The following is a 24,156-nucleotide window of genomic DNA, read 5'->3' on the forward strand; positions in this document are numbered from 1 at the left end:
AGGTCTTCAGGTCTCAGCTACCTCAGGCCATGAACATCTCCTACTTCCAGCACACTCATAAACAGGGTGACATCTTCACCAGCAGCTGACATCGCCACAGGGATCCCCTTGGCAGCCAAGATACACCTGTGCCAGGGCTCCCAACCCTCTGGATGTGGCCCTGAGATGGTATCTCTGGTGGGCTGGTGGGAAGGAGCAGCACTGTGAGGAGTGGACCAGCTTTCCCAGCCCTCCACATTTCCAAAAGGAACTGCATGGAGGTAAAAGCAGGCACTGTCAGGAAGTCTCCTACAACTCTTCTGTGAGCCCCACCATGCTCAAGGGGCAGCATGTCCCCATGCCAGCTCCTTTGCCAGGGCTTATCCAAAGGCAAAGCTGACTCAGGCTGCTGTGTTTACCACTCTCCTCCCTCCACTGGGACCATGAGCACCAGAGAGAACGAATCCCTGCTCCATCTTGGCAGAAAGCCAAGACATCAACCAGGCACTGTCTTGGTATGAAACACCAAAACTGAAACACAGTATTCCTTACAACTTAAAGAAACAGAAAGAGGAAAACATACCATACCAAATGCAGGCAGCCCAACTGCCTTTGGAGCAATCTCCAAATCTCTTCAGATTTACAGGGGAGTGTGTCAGACGCAAGGACTAACAGCACCATTTCCCTTGCAGCGCAGGCACGTGACGGGGGAGGAAGGAGCCCTCACATCCCTGGCTGCAGGCTGGCAGGGCTCCCAGAATACCCCCCAAGCCCTGGCAGAGCAAAGAAACCAGAGTAGGGGAGCTGCTCCAGTGGGAACGACTTTTCCTGGCCATTTTGCTGGCCATTGGAGTAAGGCAGTGGAAGGAGGTGCCCATGAAGCGAGACCATGCAGCTGTAAATCCTGTCAAGTTTAATGATGGTTTTTTTAAGCATATTTTCTTGATTTTCCTCCCAAGGGACCAAACCCAAAAGATGGTTATGTTTGATCTTTAGGTAACCCAGAAACAAAGTGTTTCCCAAACAAATAATCACATTGCAGTCTGACAATGGTCATTATTACAAAAGAGCATTTTATTTCTGTTTTCTTCTGGGTGGACTATATTGCAATGTAACACTATGTAGGTCTATTATCATATTAAGATTCTTGCTACAGAATGAAGTTTGTTCATTTGGTCAAATTTCAAAGTTTTTTCTTGGCATTCCTACAGAACTCATCACCACTTAAGTACATGAATTACTGACGTGCCAGAAAAGTGATACAAGACTTGGAGCAGGCGCTTTCCAATCAGAATTTGCAAAAGTTGTTGGGCTGGCTGGATGCACGAGGTCAGCACAAATATCCATTCTAATTTTGACAGAGGGGGAGATGAACATCTCCAGATTTTGATCACAAAGTAGATTTGCTTGTCAGGCTCAATGCACTATGAAGGTTGTCTTCTTACTTTTGATGCAATCTTTGTCATCTCTAATTCTGTTACCAAGGAGGATTTTTATTCTTTTTAAGCAGTAATGAAAAAATGCCGTGCTTAAATTCTGGAACTGTCATACTTGTTAGGCACCTGATTAATATAAGTAGTTATAGAAACTCTTTGTATATATACAAACCATGCTAAAGTATTGTCCACAAAATGTCCATCCATTCTAAGTCAAATACTATTGGTCACAGGAAAGTCTAGTATGAATTGCATGTGAATATACATATGAGCAGTACATGATTCACTGAGTAAATATGGCACTTTTACATATTTTCCTGGATGTTATAGAGAATTAGGAAACAATCTTCCCTCAGCTGACTCATATCTAAGTTACTGTAATATGGGTTTGGAAAATACACCCCAGAATAGACAGTAAGAAGTTTAGAAAAGTCAACAGTGCAGCTACCTGAGTTTGTTTCATTAAGAAATTAACAGTAATGTGATATTTTATCATCCACTGTGAGCCTGAGGGCTGTCTACTCACAAAAGCCAAGCTGCCTAACCCTGCTATACATAAAACAGCACAGTTCTCCAAGCATATGGCTCGGCAAGATGATGAACTGACCTAGCATCTCTAAAGGGACTTGCCCCACCTTCTCCTTGTACAGACCCCAGCTACAGAGTCCTGTCCCCTTGTTACTCCCATCCTAGTGTCCATCCAATCCTTTAGAGAGCTGATCCAGCGGAAAATTAGTCCCTTTTTCAGACTGGCACCATTTTCTGCTGGCTTAAAAAGTTGATTTGTCCTGTGGAGGGATAAGACCAGCACCAGACCTGTAAAGGTACATGAGAAGCAGCTGGAACATGTTGGCAGGAATAGGGAGCATGGGAAGAGGAGGGAGCTGCCCCTTTCTGCTGACAGTGAGGTGTCAGACTGACTAAGCTGTCTCAGCTCACCACACCCTTGGAGAAGATACAGTTATTAGCATTAAAGTGCTTAGACTGGTATAGTTTATTCCTAGCAAAGTGAATAAAGATATGCCAGCACAAGGCACTTTATACTCATGTAACTGTGTCCATGTGAGGGGTTGCACTGTATAAATATAATCAGTAACAAACAGAACCCCACATCCCCTAAGTGATGTATTTACAAAAATGGCATAGAACACGTCTCCAACCTTCAGTTACGAGGTGTGCATAACTTCCACCCAGAAACCAGACCACAAACTACACATGAAACAACATTAGACACAAAATAAATTAGGGATTTAAAATGCTACATCTAGGAATATAAAGACTTTTTAAAAAACTTTAAATGTAATCCCATATTTAAAATATAAGTAAGAGAACTATACAGCTCCACCAATTACCTGGACATTTCAAACAGTTTACATTCATCAGGGACAAAAGCACTTTGGTTTACATAATTAGGTTAATATGAGCAATGAAATGTTTCTCTTCCTCACATAACATCAAAGTGAATATACATTTAGAATATATATACTGCCAAGCTGTTCCAGTACGTTCATTCCACACACTAGTAAGGGTAGTTCTTGCAATAGCTACCTCAGTTACAGGTCTTTAATAGAACTAAATCAAACCCCTTTAAAAAAGCTTGATTTGATTCCTTCATGCCTGACCCATTTTTGATTAGTCACATGGATCTTCTCCAGAACACAGCCAAGCACAAGAAGTCTGACCTGGTACTGTGGCAAGCTCACACACCAAATTGCATAGCACACCCTGGATTAATGAGGAAGTTCCCATTGTAGTTTGTCTCCCCACCTTTATACTCTTAAACCAACTGTACGCTTTTGTACCAAGCTCAAGAACTCAGATTAACTGTAGCTCAAGACTCACAATAGCAATTAGAAAACATTTAAGAGCAACCAATCTGACAACTGTCAAATATTTTACATAAATTTAAACAATCAGCAATTCAACGTCTGCAATTTATGAACAGCATTGCCTCCTAGAGAAATAAGGACTTATTCCTAGATATTCTTGTGAAACATTTATTTTGTGCCTGCATCTGACTTAAATATGTGTTGTTGGATACGATGAAGAAATTTCCTCCCAGCAAAATATTTTACAACTTTTGATAAACTTAAATTAGCTTGAGAGCAGCACATCCCTTTAAAACCTGACTAAAAGAAATCAAATGGCTGGATTAAGTAAACAGCTGACCATGGCTTCAGAGGATAAAGTTCCCAACCTGATGTATAATCATCAGAGATTACATTGTTTTAAAAAGCAAACTTCCAACTGCAGGATCTCCAATTTAATTCCTCTCTGGGAGATGAAAACAGAGCCTTCATCACTGTCCTTGGGTATGATGGGTAGGATGAGACTTGTGAGAAACTAATGTATTCATTTAATCTCAATTTTTGCAAATCTGCAAATGTTCCTGTGCTGAGCTTAGTTTTATGCTACCCAAGCTACATCAAGGAGCATATTATTCCCTTGATTCCAGAGGCGATTTCCTTGTCAGGAGCTTTACAAACCAAGGGTTTTTCTGGATCCCGTTCCTAGAAGGTGCCAAACAATTTGGTGGGGAAGTGGGCTGAGGAGGCAGAGGGCACCTTCTCTCTTGCAGCACTGGTGTTTAAGGGAAGATGGAGTTTTCAAGACAGCACTTCATCTTGCTGAGCTGGCATTTCCAATACGGTGAGTTCATTGCACCCCTTCCACTCAAGTTAGTAGGAAATGAGCAGCCATGTCCCTTTGCACTATTAGGAAAACCTTCAACACGAGTAACTTTGGTCCCAACTCCACTGTGAACTGTGACCTTACTCTCCCTGCACCAGAGAGGAAATAGCAGTGAGGGCCTCCTGCTCAGTGCAGTCTGTGAATGGGCAGCCAGGCTGAATTGCCAATAGACCCTGAAGGAGTTCTTGCATGCTCCCTCTCACCTGCTAAAATACACAAAGAACCTTTTCTACTTGCTTTGACCATCTGAGAAAACCCTGTTGTAAGTAGAAAGGGATTGTCACTTAGATTTGATCTTGTTAGATGTTGAACACCTTCTACTGCCACTGAAGAAAAGAGTAAACAAAGGCATTCAACATCTGCAGCACCACCTGTTGAAGACCATGTCCTAGGGGATTAACAATAACTAGGAAGACAATATAATCATCTATTGCAAACTATGCAACCCAAAGCATACATCTTAAACACGGTTTCCCTAGTAGGATTAGGAAATGGCAAGAAAAACCAGCAAACAAAATCATTTACTTTTACCAGTAAAAATTAAATTACAGATGCCCTTGTTCTCAGGGCAAAACAAACTTAAAAATATCTTAAAACAGTGAAAAAATATGAGAAAATTTTATTTTAAAAATATATGTACTCCTTACTCAAATTTGTACAGAAAGGATTTGAAAAAGAAAAACATAACTACAAATTAAATGCATATTTGGAGCATTCTCTAGAGTGTTTTTGGTAGAAATGTTATTTCTGTAAAACTGAGCAAGAAGAATTTATTCAGCTTTCATTTGCTCCCTGACATCAGAAGGCAAAGTTTCAAACAAGTTGTCCTCTACAGTGAAACCAGTCCTCTTCAGAGCTCTACACTCACCAAGCTCAGGTGGGAGGATTTCAAAGTGATTGCCTTTAATATCCAAGTAGGAGAGCAATGTCAAATTACCAATTTTAGGTGAAAGGATTGACAAGTTATTTTTCCCAATTTTCAGAGTTTTAAGTTTTTTGCAAAAGTATAGTTCATCTGGCACACTCTCCACTTTGTTGCAGGTAATGGAAAAGTATTGTAAACTCTGCAGAACTCCTATTTCAGGTGGGATAAAGCGAATGTCATTGTAAGACAAATCCAAATATCTGATTTTGTTGCATAGGAACAGATGGGACGGAAGAACCTCTATTTTGTTATGGCTGAAGGAAAGCCGCTCTAGACTAGTGAGTTTCTTTATATGTTCTGGGATGTAGGTTATACTGTTGTACCACAGCTTTAGAATTGTCAGTTTCCGCAGATGTTGAAAACTTACGATTTCTTCAATGGATTTGAGGTTGTTTTCCTTTAGATCCAATTCTTGAAGACTGAGAAGGCTGAAGACTGCATGAGGTATGCGCTCTAAATCACAATGAACCAATTCCAACTGTGTCAGGTTGACCATCTTCTTCAGGTTGTTGAGCATCACTAACTTAGTGCCATCATTATGGATACACAATTTTTGCAGGTGACTTGAAACATCAACTGCAGATTGTGGGATTTTGGACAAATTACTTTTTATGTGAAGAACTTTTAGGCTTTTAAGCTCCCGAAAAGACTCCAGTGTAATGTTTTTAGAAATATCGTGACTTAGGGAACCAATTAAATAGAGCTCTTCCAAATTTCTAAGGCCATACATCCAATGTGGAAGTTCTCTGATGTCATCAAACTTGACACTCAAGATCTTGAGATTCTCCTTCAGAAAAGCCAAGGCGGCACTGTGGATCTTCACAGAGCACTGATGCAATGAGAGCTCCTGGAGATTGTCCAACTGTGCAATGGTTGCTGGTATCATTACATTATTAATTATTTCAAGTTTTAAAGACTGCAGCTCAGTAATTTCAAACACTGTGTCTGGTAGTCCAGAAAGCATGAAAAGCTGTAGCTCCAGATGGCTGTGGGAGTTTGTCTGTAGCCTCTGTCGCAGTTTATCTGCAGTCCACTCGTTGTTTAGGTTCAGCTGTTTCAGCTTATTCTCACTGACTTCAGACAGGAAGACAGCAAAGCGCTTGGAGTAGAGAGGATCATACTGATCGATCATATGAAGCATAAAAGCAAAGTCATTCTTGACATCTGGGATATCATCGATTCCCGTCTCTTGCCGAACATACTCAAAAGAATATTCTTTCAGTGAGCGGTAGAACAACCAGTAGAGTGTATAAAGGCATGTCAGGCCATAGATGCTTACAAAGCACAGGTAGCAGTAAGAAAGTTTAGAGAACAGATGTGCCATCGTGTGATTACAGCAAAAATTCTTGTATCCCGTCATGTCTTCAATATCAACATTACAGACTACTGTAAAATTAACTTCTGAGACAAGTGCTGTGTTGTAAGCAATAATAATAAGGAATTTAATTACCTTAAGTACAGTCTGGCGAACGTACATGACATAGAGTATATCACCCTCCTCAACGTGCAGTCTGAATTTCTTCACCTTTTCAAACAGTGCTTTGGCCTGTTCACCTTCTTTTTTATCTAATGCCCCAGGTGTTCCCTTATCCACAACTAACTTCTCAGGGATTGATTTTAAAGACTGTGTCTTGACCAAAGTGCCTTCAGTGCTTGGCTGAGTAGTATTAGACTTGTTAATGTTGTTCTTCCTGTTATCCTTCTCTTCAGAGTCTTCCCCTGACACTTCGGATAAAGCTCTTGTTGTCCAGGGAGAATCAAAACATTTCCCAAGTATTGAAATGAAGTGTTCAATTTTGGAGCTTGATCCAGGGAATTTGAACCAGAAGTTACTACACAGCATGAAGACCAGTGTGTGTATAAGGACAAGGTAAGGGAAGTACTTGGCATACCAGTGCAGAGCCCGCTCATAGCACACCTGATTTATAAAGCTGTATTGCTGAAGGTCCAAATCAGTCTTGAGTCCTTTCATTTCAACTGTAGCTGGAGGGGTGGATGGCTTCAGTGGTGGCAGGGGGGTGGTAGTATCTGGTATTGTGTTAAACACGTTTGAGCTATTGGATTGGTTCTGGCAAGGCTGGACGCGCTTTGGAAGGCATATTATCTTGTCTTGCATGACCTGGAACACACAAGAAGATATCTTTTGAACTGATATACAAACAGTGGTGGCAGCACCAATGGGTAGCTGTCCTTGGAGTACCTCCAGCTGCCAGGCATTCCTCTGCACAGCCTGCTACTTGGCCCCACAGGCTGTGCTATTATTATTCTCAACAGGACACTTGTTCTATATGCCAAGAACTAGGCCACTCCTTTCTATCTATGGTTAGCTTTCCTTAATTTGAATAAGAGGTCATTGAGACAGACCAGAAAAAGGAGAAATGTGGGGAATGCTTCCAGAAAAGACCAGGGATCTCCTGCTCTGCTCTCCTGAGAGACAGACTGTTACTGCCAGGTGTATTCACTGTGGCTACAGATGTTCAGAGATAGCTTAGGCTTGACAGCAGCACAACTGCATTCACGTGGCTGTACTCTCACACTGTGATGTCTTATCACACCAAAAATGGCTGACAAAGGGCTAATGTGAGCATATCTGTGCTGGGACATTATTAATCTTCAGTCTTAACAAAGACAAATAAGGACAGTTCTTTGATGACATTTGTGTGTGCATGGATATAAATTTTATTTAGCTTCTTATAATATATAGAGTTCTCATGGAATGATCTGGGTTGGAAGGGACCTTAATCATCCACTTCCAACACCCTGCCATGGGCAGGGACACCTTCCACTAGAGAATGTTGCTCAGAGCCCCATCCAACCTGGCCTCAGACACTTCCAGGGATGGGGCATCCACAATTGCCCTGGGAACGTCAACCTGTTCAACTGCCCCAGCATTTTCACAGCGAAGAATTTCTTCATAACATCTAATCTAAACCTACCCTCTTTCAGCTAAAAGCCTTTACTCCTTGTCCTATCACTACATGCCCTTGTCCAGAGTCCCTCTCTATGGGGGCTTCTGTAGGAGGGACTACACACCAGGGGGAAAAAATCTAGCTCTGTTCTTGAGTCTGTCTATAAAAAAAAACAAACAAGAAGTTTCCTTAATCACGGATGGTCATCCATGTTGACAAACTGAGGTCAGAGTGCCTTTAGGGACCAATCACCTTTGGTTTAATTTGGGATAAAAGTTCTGAGCTCAATGCAAGGCTCCCTACAGGTCTGAATTTAAAATGTGATAAACCAAGGAGCTCTCTTACTTGTCCTGAAAGACTAACTGGGATTAGCCCAAACTAAGAACGTGTGTGTGTGTGTGTGTGTGTGTGTGTGTGTGTGTGTGTGTGTAGTGTAAATGTACTCTTTGACATCATGGTTGTTGAAAGCACTAAATATAAGGTATGCAACAAGAGCTACCAAAATCAGATGATCCTTGATGACCCACCCTGGCGTAGGGAGATGCTGAGATAAGACCACATGTGTATTGGACAGTATCAGTGCCATAACTGTTGACACATCAAAAACTTCTGTAGTTAATCTATGTCTCTAAAGTGTCTGCTACTATGATATACACCCTTAACTACGTCCTGGATTTATGTATCTCACCGTAAGTTGGAATAAAAACAATTTGTCCATTATTTCAGTCTTTCCACACATTATTTTCCAGTGTGCTTCCTCCAATCAAGCAGGTAAACTTAAAACAGATAACATATATAACAGATGATTTACTTTCTGTGGTTAAGCAAACATCTACTAATTCAAAATTCAGGTCTATATAATTTTTAAACATGAATGTTGTACCAACTGAAAATACTCAGAATGGAGAATACAGGCAAAACTACAGTTGATTTAATGTGAAATTTGAGACATAGTATATCTAAATCCTCGGCCATGTAAGTGAGCAAATTCCTCTGAAATAAGAGCTCTGTGTGTCCCTTTAGCTCCACTTCAAAGTCATGCCAAGAAACCTGAGATCCATGTTTGAACCCATACTGTAACTTTATATTTTTGTGGAGTCATCCCAAACAGTATTTTTCAATTCTTTTCTGCTTTTGGCTTTTCAGCAGAATGTAACTAACAGTGACTGACAGTAACATCAATTGTTTACGTGTAAGCATCCTCAGAGACATTTTGGGATGGAAGAGACATAATATTAGTTGTGGGTGTTGTTAATAAAATCAGCAAATTAATTTCAAATCTCTTTAAAAGCATAATGACAGAAATAATATTGCCATCTGCCAAATAAAGAAAAACAGGAATTACAAAATTCCATTTTTTAAACGTTCAAACAGTAAAATGGTGACAAATAAGAAATGGAGTTGATAATCTGGTTTTTTTTATGCTAAACTGAGGTGAAAACAGTGATCCAGACACCAGCCAAACCAACAGCTCTTATCTTAGTTGGCACAGTTCCATTGACTCTGCAAGTCTGCTGATTCACAGCTGCTAAAAGTCTGGTCTGTGTTATTTGATGTTGCTACTTAAACAGCTTTAATCCTCGGACCAGCACATTTTTGCTTTGTTCATGGTGAGCCCAAGAGATAAAACAAGATGGGACACCATCCTCCCGAGGCCCTTCCTCATTTGTGGTGCTCTTTCAGCAGCCACTCCTCTGCGCCCTTTGATTTACCTGTAAGGTGCACCCGAACACTCCGATCATCAGCATGGCCACCGAGAGATAGTCGGTGAACACATCCCACCAGGGCTTCAGCACCCGGAACGCCGGCTGCTGCTCCGAGAACTGCCGGAACTCGGTCACAGGGATCATCGTCCTGCAAAAGAGCAAGGCCAGCTCAGTCTCCTGCAGCTCCGACACCTCACAGTGTGCCAGCAAGTGAAAAAAACCCCTCTGTAATTGGAACTCCCAGGATGTGGCATAGAAGTTCCCAGCTACTGATACCCCACCTCAGAAGAGGGATGCTCGTGCTGTCACTATACAGGGAGGAAGGGAGAGCCTGCAATCCCATCCGTGCAGGCAGGCAAATCCCTCTCTCTGCTGACTCCAGACATCTCTGATGGGTCAGTGGGGCCTTCTGCATCCTTGAAAACCAGCCCATTCTGTAGATGGAGATGTTCAGCATCATACACATTAGCCTTGATCTCAAAGACCTGGCTGAAATGCTTGTCCTGCATTCAAACTTCACACACTTTTTTAGATATCATGTTTCATTCATTTCATTTTTATTCATAGTGGTTCCAGGAATGCTTTGGAATATTTTTGTGCATACTCACTGCAGTTTTAAAATCTACTGCATTTTGAATGCAAGTTCCTAAAGTGCTTTAGGTAACCAAAACTATAGCCAGATCAAGGGCTTTATCTTCACCTCTGATGCGCAGGCTTACATCACCGTGGCCTCTGAAAAACCAGCTAGCACATGAGCATGTACAGGCAAAGCAGGTGATATCAAAGCCTACAGCATCCTGTGTAACTGAATCCCTGAGATCAAACCAGTACTGAAAGTCCTTAGTAAGTTACAGCGGAAAGATAAATTCAGATGGGAATGTAACAAAAATACTCCCAAGGGCAATTAACAAAATTTGTCCATTAACTAACATCATAAATGCTCAGCACAATCAGTTCATATCACAGTAACACTGCAAGCCTATAATCCTGATTCAGCTGCACACTGGGACCCATTAATGTGGGTTTGGTGACATCCATGTCTGTGCAGGCTGAGTGATAAGCACACGCTTGCTGAGAAGCTGCCCAGGAACTTAGGGGATTCAGTTCATTCAGAGCCAGGGAACAGGAAGGGAATGATTCAAGCCCTAATGGCTGCAATTCATTGCAAGTGTACAGCCATCCTAAGGATTAAGAACTGACTCCCACTAGCTGACCATACATGTGTGGAAGGATTCTCACTTTGGCACCTTCCCAGGGACTGCTCTGTCTCTGCCTGCCCATCTGATCCTCAGGAGGTACTGTAGTCCCCAAAGGCATAAGGAGAAGTCTGTAAATGAACTTGTGCTAGTAGCTAGGCTGGGGCTTTGCAGCTGAGTAGCGTAAAAACTTTTGTTCCTTGCCCCCCTCTCCTCTTGCAATCCTTCCATGTTTCTTTAAGCACTGCTTGGCCAGACAGGAGAATCGCTCTCTCAGCTTCTTGTCTTCTAAAATCTGTCCCCAGGACACAGGCTACAATGCCAGATGAAACCACACACACCTCTTGCACAACTGGCAATCCCCAGGATGAAGGCAGACTGTCCTCCATAGCACTTTCAAATTAATAGAGCATCAGTGAAAATGATGGCAATGCAAGCCTGACTTCACACAGCCAGGTCAGAGGCTTGGCAGCATCTTTGCCACCAGGCCTGGATGGCTGCAGTGCTGGCAAGGAATGCAGAATTTGTTATCAAATGGCAGGCAGCCAGGAAACACAATTCTGCTTTTTGTGTGCTTGTCTTGCACATGTGAGCAGACATTATCAGGGAAGATATACCTCGACAGCAGAGAAAAGCTGGGGGGCTGCTGGGACAAACCTTTGTTGCCTTTCACTCTTCTTTTATAAATACAGGTGGAAAATGTGGATCTCATCAATTGGAAGTGCCCCATGTAGCTTTAAGTACATGCCCAGCACTCCTTCAGCTAAACCTCTGCTGGCAGCTCCCAGTGGCACCTGAGCTGAAGAACATCCTACACAATCTCTCTTCTATTCCCCTATGCATTTCACTGCCATGGATAAGGAATTATCCTTCTCTTTTTCATTTCCACATAAAATGCAGGTGGTGACTGAGTAGCTGCTGGTAAGCTTTCTTTTTTTCAATCAAGCATTGAAAAACTTAGAAAATTCTCAAAGGAATCCACTAATACAAATGTTAGCTAAGCAGTTGCCATGCAACAGTCCTGCTCAAAGTTTTGTAACACATATACTACTGTTGGCTCAGGTTTTGAGGCCAGCTGGCTGACTGGAATGCCATCAGTACACCCAAGAATACCTATCAACAGCTTGCTTTAAAAACACGACATTTTCTTCCCACCCCTGCAATAATGGCTTAGGAGTGCTTTTTCATATTCTGATGGCACAGCCTCTAGAAATACTATTTGTAAGGGTTTTTTTTTCAAAAGGATAAACAATTTGAGTGTCAGGTAAAGACATGTTTCCTGCAGTGGACATTCTTGACAAAACGCAAGTGCTCACATGCATGGAAACGTGTGGAGACCGAGGAGTCGCTGGTTAGACACCCAAGCAACTGTGGATCAGAGCCACAGCATTATGAAAGGCAGCAGCACTGAATCAGGGGCAGTGCCTGACAGCAGATGGGACTGGAAACTATCTTGCAAATTACTGTGCGGGGACAGCTTTCAGACCAAAAAATCCTTTGGCTGTTGTTTTTTATAGGTTTCACTATGTATTTTTAGGGGTCTTTGTTGTATCATATATTTGCTTCATTTCTCCTAAGTGATGTGTGGGGAATTTAGATGAAGGCAGCTAGGTTCTGATACCACAAACACATGCTGCCCTGATCCCTTGTTCCCTTCAGAGGCTGTTGTTTGCATAGCATGACTCCTCATTAGCAGAGTGCACATACTGTTATCCCGGTTAATGGGCCAAGCAGAGGGAGAGCTGCACACAGACAGCCCCTCTGAGCCATCCTAGAAAACCCAGCTCTGGGGGTGGAAGGTTTGCAGTCCAACACCAGACATCAAAACCTGAAACATTACTGAATGATGACAATAGTACCACACGAAAATAACAGTAAAAAACCCAACAATATCTACTGACAGACGATATTTTTTAGCTTTGAGGAAAAAAGACATTCACGAGAAACTTTAAATGGCAATTGGATCTGATGAAGTAGGAAAACCATTTTCCAACACTCACTGGAGGAACCCTAATGCCTCTCCCCTTGCTGTATTAAAAATCAAGGAAAATGCTGGAAAGAACTGTAGAGCAGCCTCGGCTAACCAGCACTGCTGACATCTGCACACAGAACAAAATGACACCAAGTCACTTTTCATTCGTCTCCCACTTCCCTCCAGCTTTTTTTGCATTCTGGCTTCTCCAGGGATGGTAAGGACATCTATCAGCAGCAACTGAGACTTCAGAAAAGGCACAGCAGGTCCACCTGGCTCAGAGCAAACCTGAAAAATCCCTCCTGGCCATGTCCGAAGTCCAGCTCTTCCCCACTGCTACACCCAAAGGTGTAGCACTCCTGGCAAAATCACTGCCAGACTCATTTATAATCACACACAAAACGGGTGTCTGCACAAAATAAAATGATTCAGTCAATCATCAATTTGAACAAATCAAGGGATGCTAAAACGTCACACTGCAGTCCAAGTCACACCACACCATATACTGTAGTTTATTATCTCTCCTTGTAACAAGGAGATAAAAGACAAGAGTTCAGTATTTCAGCTGCATTACTAATTTGTGTTCACCTGCATTCAAAATGTTATTTAATTGCACAGTACATTGTAGCAGAAATGTGGCATCTGCCTTATTGTAAAATATTATTCTAACCTACTTTAGTAAATTCTAGAGTTCTAAATATTGGATAATCTTTTCAGTTAAAACCAGAACTTGTCTGGGATTTTCCTCTTGCATTTTTAATAATCCTCAGACCCTAGAGAAAATAAAATGGTCCATGAGATAAATCATCTGATATTTAGCTACCAGAAGGAGATAAAAAGGGAACTTGGATTAAAACCCAGTTGTACTGGCTGTTAAGTAGTGTCGTAGAACAGAGATGTGGGTTTTCCAGATTAAACTAAAAAAAATAAAAAATTAAAAAACAAACCAGGAAATATAAACAGTAGCAAAAAATCCCCAAACAAACAAAAGAAAAAAAACCAAAAAAAACCCCCAAAAACACTGGAGGGGAGAGAAATCAGTAGTGACTCTTATTTTAAAATGTCTAAGAAGGGTAGAAAACTTAGTGAGTGAAAATGAGTGTTGTAATAAGATTAAATACTTGAATCCAGGTACAAGTGTGATACCTACTCCATCAGAAAACCCAACTACAGGAATCAGCTAATGCATAGGAGCTTAGGGGCGAGACACAGCAAATTAATTGACCTAAAAGAGCTGAGGAGAATAAATAGATCCAAGTCAGAGACAAAAGTATTGGAACCGAATTAGACTTAATAAATCAACAGATTGAATCAAAGGCTGATTGTGGAACGCCGCACCGTGGAGCAAGCCAGGCTCTCAGCAGTTGGTTTATATCAGAGGGAATAAAGGGAAGCAGGGAGGACAGTCTGGAGTAACGATGGCTCCTGCCAGTGCGGCTGAAGAGAACCGCGAGGCAGCGGGCGCTGCAGGGCGCAGAGGAAGGAGATGGATCCCCGAAGTGCCTGCCCTCGGGGCTGACAGCCCGGGGCTTGCGGGCCCGTGTGCCAGCAGCCACAGCCGCACAAGGGACCGGCTCCCCGGCACGGCACAGCTCAAAGCGCTGCGGACGGGCCCTGGCTCGGCTTTGTGCCGCACAGCTCGGCACCGGGAGCAGCTCCGCTCGGCTTCGTGTGCCCGGCCCGCAGCAGCACACACGGCAGCAGTCAGGGCCAGCACACGGACGGGCAAACACAGGGCACGTGGAAACTGACACACGCCCTCAGTGAGCTGCATCCATCTTGTGTCTCGAGAGACTCTTCACAAAGCAAAACCATTAATGCTCAGCAAACTGCCCCTCTGGTAGAACCCTAAACAAAGCTGCTTTTGGCTTGCAGCACCTTCCAGGCCCCAGGCCCTTGCTAGGTGCCGGCTGCTATTTTTAAGCGGATTCTCAGTCACTTCATTCATTCCATGGAGTGTAACCGCGCGGGCGGGCAGCAGCCCTCAGGAGCCCTCAGGAGAACTCCACGGTGCTGGGGAGGGCTCGGCCACCAGTGAACAGCACCTGCCGCCCCCACTGCCCCGCCTCAGCTCCCCGGGCACAGCCTGTAGAGACACGGCCATTAAAAGCTGCACAGTGAGCAAAACAAAGGGAGTAACTGGGAGGCTCTGCCTTTATCCCCCCCGGGCGGGTCTGACAGCGTGTTCCTGGCTGAGGCACAGCCCCAGCAGCTCCCACTAGGACGAGCTGGCCCCGGGCCGCTGTGCCCCGCTGTCAGGAGAGCTGCCAGCTGCTCCGCACCCTTCCCCGGGCCCCGCTCGGTGCCACCACACACAGCAGCACCCTGTGCCCTGGCTGTGGCCTCCCTGCCCAGCCCAGCAGCCCGTGTCCGTGCCTTGCTGACCCTCGTGTGACAGAGAAGGGGACTAGTGCTGCTTCATGTGCTCAGCCAGGAGACCGGCCAGAGCTGCGTTCACCGTGCTACAGGTGTTACTCACCAGAAGTCAAGCCCTTTGCTATTTTGTGCTTGGACTTGTGCTTAATCACATCACATCAGTGTCATCCACTGCCTGTTTTGGGGGAACAACCAAAGCTGTGCACCAGAATCGGGGCCGCTGGATGTCAGAGAGGCAACTATCATCCAGAAAGTGCTGGTTTGGCAAAGGCAGGGTAAAAATTAGCAGAGGGAAAAAGGCAAAGGAACATAGCTGGACGAGAAAGAAATAGTGATATTGACAGCTGGGAAGCACAAAAATTTGGTGGGATTTCTTAAGCTGACTAGAAAAGATGTTTAAATGACTACCCAGCTGTCATTTAACCTCGTTTCCCTGACATCACATCAATCCTCTTCAGATGTAGGGTCAGCATCACCACCTCCCAAGAGTGGCAGAGTTCAATCAAGCCCCAGGTGGAAGGGGAACAGCCCTGATCCCTGCTAGGGAAGGAGCTTTCATCCTCATCCTCATAAAGGCATGAGGAGCCTTGGGCTAGAGGCTGCAGGACCACAACTGCAGCCCAGCTGAGTATAACAGAAGGGTCAAAAGCTCAGATGTCCTCAAGATCCAATTCAGACCGGCACTGCTTGGTCTTTCACATCAGAGATCTACTGAACAGAGAAAATGCTATGCAAATCCTGCTCTCCTGGCTGTTTTAAACATACTGCACGTTAGGATAAATGATGAAATGCCTTTTGGGAATAGCACTGCAAGAAGGTCTCTGGGTTGGTTCCCATACATAATTTATTGCATATTCATCTTCATTAAGGAACAGAGCACAGCTCATATTTAACACAAAACAAACTTGTGACCTGGCAGCAGGACTCAGCAGAGCCCAAGGACTGTGGGCCACATGTGCAGGGGCTGCATGCCAGTGGGTTTTTACACAGGACAAGGCATTGCACACCCCAAACCCCACCATCCTACACTGTAAACATTTGTTACTCTACCCAAATACCACAGTCACTTTTCAAGTGTTTTGTGCTGTTTGGCCTCAGCTGCCATGGGCCAGGAGGTGAAGTTAAGGGCCTGAGGCTGCACTGAAAAGCAGAATTTTGCATTTGTGTTTTACCTGCTTTGGAACTGCACACTGAGACAGTTTAATAAGCACGAGTAAGGGAGTTTTGCAGCCAGGTTGATGGTGATTTATTCTCAAAAAGGATATTTAAACAAAATCACTGGTTTGTGCAGAGCCCCAGGGGTTAAGGCAACAGTCTCCTCTAGACAGCTGATAGACACAGCATGGCATGAAAATGGCCTGGTTCTATCCATCAGTCATATATTCTGTCAATTATAACTTGGCTAAATTTGTATTTTTAGGTGGGATCAGGTCCCCAAAACAACCATAAGGGAAAACCTGTGTAATTTAAAACAAAATCTGAACTAAGATCTAGCCAACAATTGTTCAAACCATTCTAGAAACAAGCTTAGGAAAACAAATTTGATGTGAACCCTACAAAAATTGTGGACTTTTTATTTAAAACTTTTCAGATCACCCGTGCCCCAAAATTTGACCTGTCTATTGGCAGCAGTTTTTACTGCAGTGTGAACAGCTGCCTACTGCTGGCTAATTTATAAACCTTTGGAAACTGTGGGTTTGTTTCCTTTGATCTTGGTAGATGAACACTTCATTTTCAGCATGTGCCCAGAAACCCCTCACAGCTCCTGGCACTGCCTGTGCTGGCACCACAGATGCCAGATAATGGACCTGCTTAATTTCATCACCTAACCAAGAGAGGACTAGAAGTAGATGCAGGGACAAGACACCAAGCCTGGGAAACTGAGATTAGACTAAGGGGAAAATATGATGATAAGGGCTGGAATTAGTAACTCCTAATTCCTAAGGGGTTTATGTTCCATTCTTATCTTACACTCATTGTACACACAGTGAAATAATGCCTGAACTACCCTGACATTCAGTTTTGGTAATTATTTTGCTACATGTTTGCACTGACCAAAATATACAGCATTTTGGTAAGTGTAGGTGCTTGGTCTGTTCCCATGTAACGTATGATAAATCCTCTGCTACTGACTTGTATTTGCAGCATTTCAGGAGACCGCTTTCCCTGCTAAGTTTTATTGCCATTGGTGTTTCCTGTAATATAAAATTCAATTAAAAAAATAATTTAAAAAAGGTATACATTTTTTGGCTGGAAAAACTACTTTAAACGCTGGCTTATGTTGCCAGTGTTTGAAACAGGATGGCCCCCTTTCTGTTCCGCTGACTGCTACAGAGATTTTCATAGGAAGAAATACCATCACTCTGAAGTAAGAAGTACAAACATATGATGCTATTTCTTAAAGATCAATCCCATGTAAAGGAACTGGAAAGACATTAAAAACAAACCATTTGCATCCAAACAGTTATTTTTAACAGTCCATGAGTTTACTGTATTTCCAAACAAATTCAAGTCCTTGTGGCTGAAGCTGGTGAGGAAATGTGACCTGGAGGAACAACAGAGGATGAGTCAGGAGTCCCCACTGGGACATGGACATGGACAGCCTGTGCACACCACATCAACTCGCCATGCCACCACTTCTCTAGCTGCAAAACAGAAAGGCATCTACATTCTTTAGTACCTTTACTGGGAAATATGAATGAAGAGTACTACAAAACCATGACATTGCTTTTTTCCAGTTTTCTGGAAATCCAAACTGACAGCATGTCAAAACTCCCCTGAAAAGCCACTGAAGTGAATTTGATTTCATACTACATATCACCAAAATTAAACGTCACAGTTGATATTAGTTTACCAATCTGGGGAACAGACAAAATACAATTAGCTCACAGAAGACATTATTCCAGTGCCCACAGTTTGGTGGTTCTACAAAATCTGCGTTGCCTGTGTGACAGCTGTTCAGAGTAGGGAAGGGGTTTCATTTCCAGATGCACTGACTGGGGACAACTAGGCTGTGCCACCTGAGCTCCAGCAAGGTCCCAGCCAACAACTGGAAAGCTGTGCTCCATTATGTCAACAGCCAGAACCAAGCTTCCCCAGAGCCGCAGCTCCACAGGACCACAACCACAGGAAAGATGCCAACGGGGGATTTAGTGCTGGAGGGAACTGGAAGGGGTGTAACTTCCAGAAACATGCTGAATACCTAGCCCACTCTTTTCCCTCCAAGCTCCTGAGGCCCACACTGCAAGCAGAAAATGTACATTAGGTTTCAGGTGCCCATCTGCCTAACAGCCAGGAGGGAGGGTGGTGCATTCCGAGGTGGCAGTGAATCCCCCTGCTCTGCTCTTGGTACCATCTGCTCTGGCACTGGAAACTCAAAGACCTGAACCCAGAACTCAGAGGAGACATAAGGGTCATAAAGAGGAGACATAGAGGACATAAAGAGGGAAGGAACTTTAATAAACTGCATTTCAAAATATATGTTGCAATTTCCACCTACATACACAGTAAGTGCTGCTTTGGCAATGAATCCCAGACAATAACCTTGTTGTTAGTTCCAACTGAGTCATAGCACTTTTTAATGTATTACACACCAAAAAGACTTCCTATTGTCAGCAGCTCTTTGACTTCAACTAAAAACAAAAAAAATGTTCAGTGCAAGATACTGCCAGATACAGTCTCAGTGAAATCAACAGGAGTTCTTTCTGTACCAAGCACATGGGCCGGTGTGGAGACTTGGCTTTGCTGGGCTATTTCTCCAAATCTAAAGGAAAGTACACTCCATGCATTTCCATGTCAAAGACTACTTCAAAGGCAATACTTACCATTTTTCTGCTCTGGGAGTAACATTCTTTGTTTATCAGGGCTATCACTCAAGATGCCTGCCCTCTTTCCAGAGCTGCAAAATGGTTTTAATGTGAGTGAAAGACTAACAGCAAACCAAAGCACCAAGCAAGTAACTATCCAGTAGGTGATATTTTAGCATTCCTGAAATAAATCTAAACAATTGAGAAAATAAAATCACATTAAGTTTTAATCAAAGTTATACCAGGTTTTCCACAAACACTATTTAACATACTGAGATAATGAAGACAGAAACAATGCTGTTAAAATGTCTCAGAACAGACAATATCACACAAATCAGTGCCATTCATCATCAAAGAAACAGGCGCCTGAGGCTAATACAAGTACTCATACTTAAAAATGTTCAGCTGATATAATTAAAAATTAATTCCTAATTGGGACAGGAAGCACAAAAGGTCCATTCTGAGTCTTAAGCAGCTCAACCAGCTGACAAATTAGTTAAAACATTTTATGCAGTGACTAAGCCAAAAACATTAAAGAATTCCTGTTTTCATGATTTGGGAGAATTTTCATATAAAGAATCTTTTTTGCTCCCACTTGCATGCAAAGCACAAATGAGCTTTCTAAAACTTCATGATAGTCTCATAAAACAAGGATCCCAAAACATCTTGATAAACATACAGGTATTCTCAGTGTGAAGCAGGTGGTAGATTTTCTTCCTCCAAACCATCCTTTGTTACAAAAATCCCTGATAATAAAAATAAACTCATTGTCTCATCCATACTCCTGAAAGAATAAGGAAGACCAAAATAGATAAATTCAAGCAGGTAAATTGCATGTGATCTACACACACTCAAAGAGATACACCAGTAACTACAGAGTCAGAATTGGTGTTCATGTAGGATGACTTTTAAAGCTCATGAACTGGAAAACCAGGACTACCTTCTCTACTGGACCTTTTCAGGATAGTGTTCATCCATAGACCACCAAAGAGGGATTAACTCTAACCTCATTCCACCACAAAGTCTGTTGACAACAGGAAAAAAAAAGCTGTTTCCATCAAGCCTAAACTGTGAGATAAAAGCAGTTGCTGGGGGGGGATTCTGACAACACTATAGTAAGTGTGCAAGTCTTTGAAATTATGTCATCATGGCTAAATGACTGCAAAGAGCAAATACTCTTTTTAGTCACATAACACTTAAAAAGGGGGTTTCTGAGAAGACTGTCTGTGAACACTGGTGAAAACTACCTACCCCTGAGACAGCTCATCAAACATTGACATCAGCTGGAAAATGTGATCTATAATGGTCCTTGTGCAGAGCACCAAACCCCCTGACAGCAACCTGCACTTGTGAGCTGTTGCTTTCAGCTGTAAATGGCACGTGTGTCAGGATCTTACACTGCTGCACGCTCAGGGAAGGGCTCGACCTGTGCTCTGCTTCACCATATGCTCCAGAGCAAGCAATTAGTCCAAACTCCCACATTCTTTCCAGTGATAAGTAAATAAAATTAGAGATGTTCTCAGCATGTTGGCAGTCTTATTGCTGGGCTGTTGAATTTAGGATTCCCATCAATAAAAAGTCACTATGTACTACTGCTGCTACCAAAGGGAGATGTGAGCTAGCATCTCCATTTTCAACAGATCGTAGGTTAGCCTAGGATTAGAAGTTGGTATAAAAGGCTGTATTCTGCTCACTTGGAAGTCAAAGAAAAAGTTAGAAGTTTACTTTGACAGAGAGAAATGGATTTTTAATACTATGGTACAGAACCAAATGTTTTCATATGTCCTGGTTCAAATTCAGTGGAACTTTACACACGTCATAACAGTGGCATTAGTAACCTGCCCTGGAGAACGGTGCCATCCTGTGCTTCAGGGGAGGCCTTTGTTTTACTTCAAAACCAAGAAAAAACATGCCCTGTATCTTAAGGCAGGATTCTTCCAAACAAGTGGGAAATGTGCAAAGCACATGCATGGCATTATCCTACCTTTTAAAAATCTGACCAGATCAAATACCAGCTTGTAAATCAGTCCTTTAAGGGAGAAAGAGACTGTACAGAAACTCAGTACTGGAAAAATTCCTAATAAACCCTCATCCCGGTCCAAACCTATGACTCTCTGATACAGTTGTAAAGTTTCTACTGTGTTTGATTAGCTGCATGTCCCAGGCACTAAAATGTAAAATGAATACAGTGACAGAAAGCTCATCTACAGTCTGACAGGCCAAAAGACAGCTCTAACACACTCTGCCTGCCTGGGGATGGGAAGAGAGAAGGGCTTGCCCTATGTTATGAATGAAAGCAATGGAACAAATGACATACTCACACCTGGCCAAGAGGCTGACTCAAACCTACTATCTTCCTAGCCAGAAAGAGGTCCTAGAAACACAAACCCAACAAAAGGCATTGCACTACAGCTTGAATTTGCAACAGAGTTTTGTTGCACAAAATCCCTGGGTAAACAGCACAAGGATGAAGGAGAAAGTAAAGTTTCCGTTATGTCGAACATGCGAAATCCAACACTTGGTAACATTCTTTTGACAAATAATTTTGGAAGGAGAATGGCTTCTTTGCTTTATTAAGTAAGGTTTTAAAGTATTTAGAAGGTTTCTTCTTCCAGCAGCCAATTGTTTAATTTTCAGTATATGGCCAGCCTTCCCTTGCCCTTCACAACTCTGACAACGAGGACAGCATCTTATAGGCAAAAACTATAAAATTAAGCTCTAGCTCCTGTTATTGTGAATTGTTTGGATGGTAATAGAATTTTTTTTTTTACTTCCCACAGCTCTCAAAAAAGCCTTGGGTTGGGAAGTGCCTTTCTGGCAGTGAACATGGCTCACTTCAACCAGTTGCAACTGAGGTCAATGGACAATCAGGGGAACTGCTCCTCCCAGAACTCTGACCCAGTTCATTATTTTGGGTCTCACTGTGTTGTCCCTCTGGCCACCTGAGTATTGTTTAAAGCTCCAGCCTGCCCAGCCCGGATGCTGCCCCCCTCCTGGTCACAGCTCCTTGCTGTGGGCCTCAAAAGCCAGATCCGAGGTGGGATGGAGCTGCCTCAGGAAATCAACTTGAACTGGTACAGGAACTGATTGCAAGATAGCACAAAGCACTGAGTGAGCACTCGTAAGGAGAATTTAGCAGTCTCTGATTATATTTTTCGCTGAAATCCAGCACTAGCCATTTCCAATACTGGGCATACAAAGCAAATAGATTTTCAGCCTTTCCATCAGAAAGCTTATTTCTAAAACTGCTTACAAGAGTAAATAATAACAAAACACACAGAACGTTATACTACAGCAAAACCTCTAGCAGGGCCTGTCAGTATTCAGACTGGAAGAAAACAGCAGCACGGCTGCCACAAATTCAGCAAACTCAGAAAGTAACTGGAAAAGGAAATGATTCAGAAACCACAGGTGCTCAGCACCAGGCTGCTGTGCCTTGCTGGCAGTCCTGGGACACGGGCACTTGTGAGACAGCAGGAATACAAGGCCAGGTTAAAATTAGGGATCATCTCAGAACTGTGTTCAGCCCAGCTCTCCGCGCTGATCTGCACCACAGGAGCAAACAGGTTTTTCCAGGAGAAGAGCGAGCCCAGGGGAGTGCTACCCTCTTGACTGCTTTCATCATACCAAAAAGAAAAGTAAAAGCAGTTCTAATACACCCGGGGGCAGGAGCGGGGGTGAGGGGTGGGGAGAAGGCGAGATGCATAATTGGTTGAATTGGGAAGAGAGATTTAAAAATTTCTCTATCTTGCAAAGTACTTTTCTGCCTGTACAATCTTTTACAGCATCATTCAAACCTACTGTGAGTGTTTTGTGGGAGCAAACATTACAGGGTTGTCTTCAAACAGTGGTGCTAATAATACCAAGTCTCTCGTCACAGGAAGTACTAGCTCCAAAAGTTAAAAAAAAGGAAATAATTAAAAAGCCAAACCATAACTAACATATTTATCAAATCAATAAAATTCCTTACTTTTAAACACTTTAACCCTCGTGAAATTCTGGTAGGATACATTCAGTGGTCTTTCATAAGCATCTCATTTTCCTTGGTCAACTCTTTTCTAATGAACTGGACAAACTGCACTTGGTGAATAATGGGCAGAACTGCCCATCACTGCGATAAAGGCAGAGCTGATTTTAAACCGATTTAAAATCGGGATTGATATTTTTTATTTATTTATTTTTATCTCTTCAAAAACCGATCTACGGACGTCGCAGCCTCCCCTCCCGCCAGGACCGTCCGAGGCTCGGAGAGGCTGCGCAGCCCCCGGGGAAGGCCGGCGGAGGGACCGGCGGATGCGGCGGCAGCGCGGCTGGACCGCCGCCTCCCAGTCCTGCTCGCATCCTCCCCGTAATGCGGGCTGCTCTGGGGCTTGTTTTCGGGGGAAAAAAGGCCACGGGTTTCCCCCAAGCTTTTTCCCCCAGGCTTTTCTCCAAAGGCTCTTCCCAAGCCGCCCGTCTCCGCGGCGACTGTTTCCCACCGGTGCCCCCTCGGGGCCCCGCTCCCGGGAGCCCCGCCTGGCTCCGGGCCACCGCCGTGCCGGGCACCCCCGGGCTGCCCCGCCCGGCAGGGGACGCGGTGGGATGGATGGGGCGTGGGGGGCTGCCGCGGCCGCTTCCCGGCGCCCCTCCGCGGGAGAGGAGCCGGCGGCGATCCCACATAAAGTTTAGTTCCTCCGGCACTGCCCAGGGTCGGAGGCGGCACCGCCGGCGGGCAAACGGTGGCCCCGGCAGTAGCGGCCCGGGCCGGGCCGGGCCCGCTCTCTTCTCCCCGCGGGGGCGCGGCGCCGGGCCCTGCGGGGCGGCTCCGTCCCCCCGCGGTCCCCCGGGGCCCCCTCCCCGTGGGGATGCCCCGTTCCGCGTGGGCAGCGGAGCGCCCCGGCAGAGGCAGCCGGGCGCGGCGGCGCTTACCTGGTGCGCGGCCGGGCGTGCGGCTCGGGGTCACGGGCGGCGGCGGGCGGGCGGCAGCGCGAACATCCCGCGGCGCGGTGCGGGGCTCAGCGCGGCGGGCAGGGCCGGGCCGGGAGGCCGCCCGCAGCCGCGCTCCGCCCGCCGCCGCTCCGCCCCCGCCGCCGCGGGGCCACGTCTCCGGTGTGACGCACGCGGCCGGTGCCGGGGGGCGCCGGTTGGGCCGTGCCCGGCAGCCCCCGCGGGCCCGGCGGC

At 44.4% G+C, this 24,156-nt stretch overlaps 1 protein-coding gene across 1 annotated transcript; it reads right to left on the reverse strand.

The window, feature by feature from the left end:
* Positions 1-1,032: 1,032 nt before the first annotated feature.
* Positions 1,033-24,095, reverse strand: LRRC8C (leucine rich repeat containing 8 VRAC subunit C). Its single transcript, XM_086841512.1, has 3 exons — positions 23,905-24,095; positions 9,653-9,794; positions 1,033-7,150 (listed from the first exon to the last, which is right to left on the reverse strand). Exons 2-3 carry the CDS (start codon positions 9,788-9,790, stop codon positions 4,877-4,879), a joined length of 2,412 nt encoding a protein of 803 aa, XP_086697638.1. The 5' UTR covers positions 9,791-9,794; positions 23,905-24,095; the 3' UTR covers positions 1,033-4,876.
* Between the last annotated feature and the right edge of the window lie 61 nt (positions 24,096-24,156).

The sequence above is a fragment of the Cyanistes caeruleus genome, chromosome 9 (genome assembly GCF_971803275.1).
Source record: "Cyanistes caeruleus chromosome 9, bCyaCae1.hap1.1, whole genome shotgun sequence".
In the NCBI taxonomy this organism is placed as follows: domain Eukaryota; kingdom Metazoa; phylum Chordata; class Aves; order Passeriformes; family Paridae; genus Cyanistes; species Cyanistes caeruleus.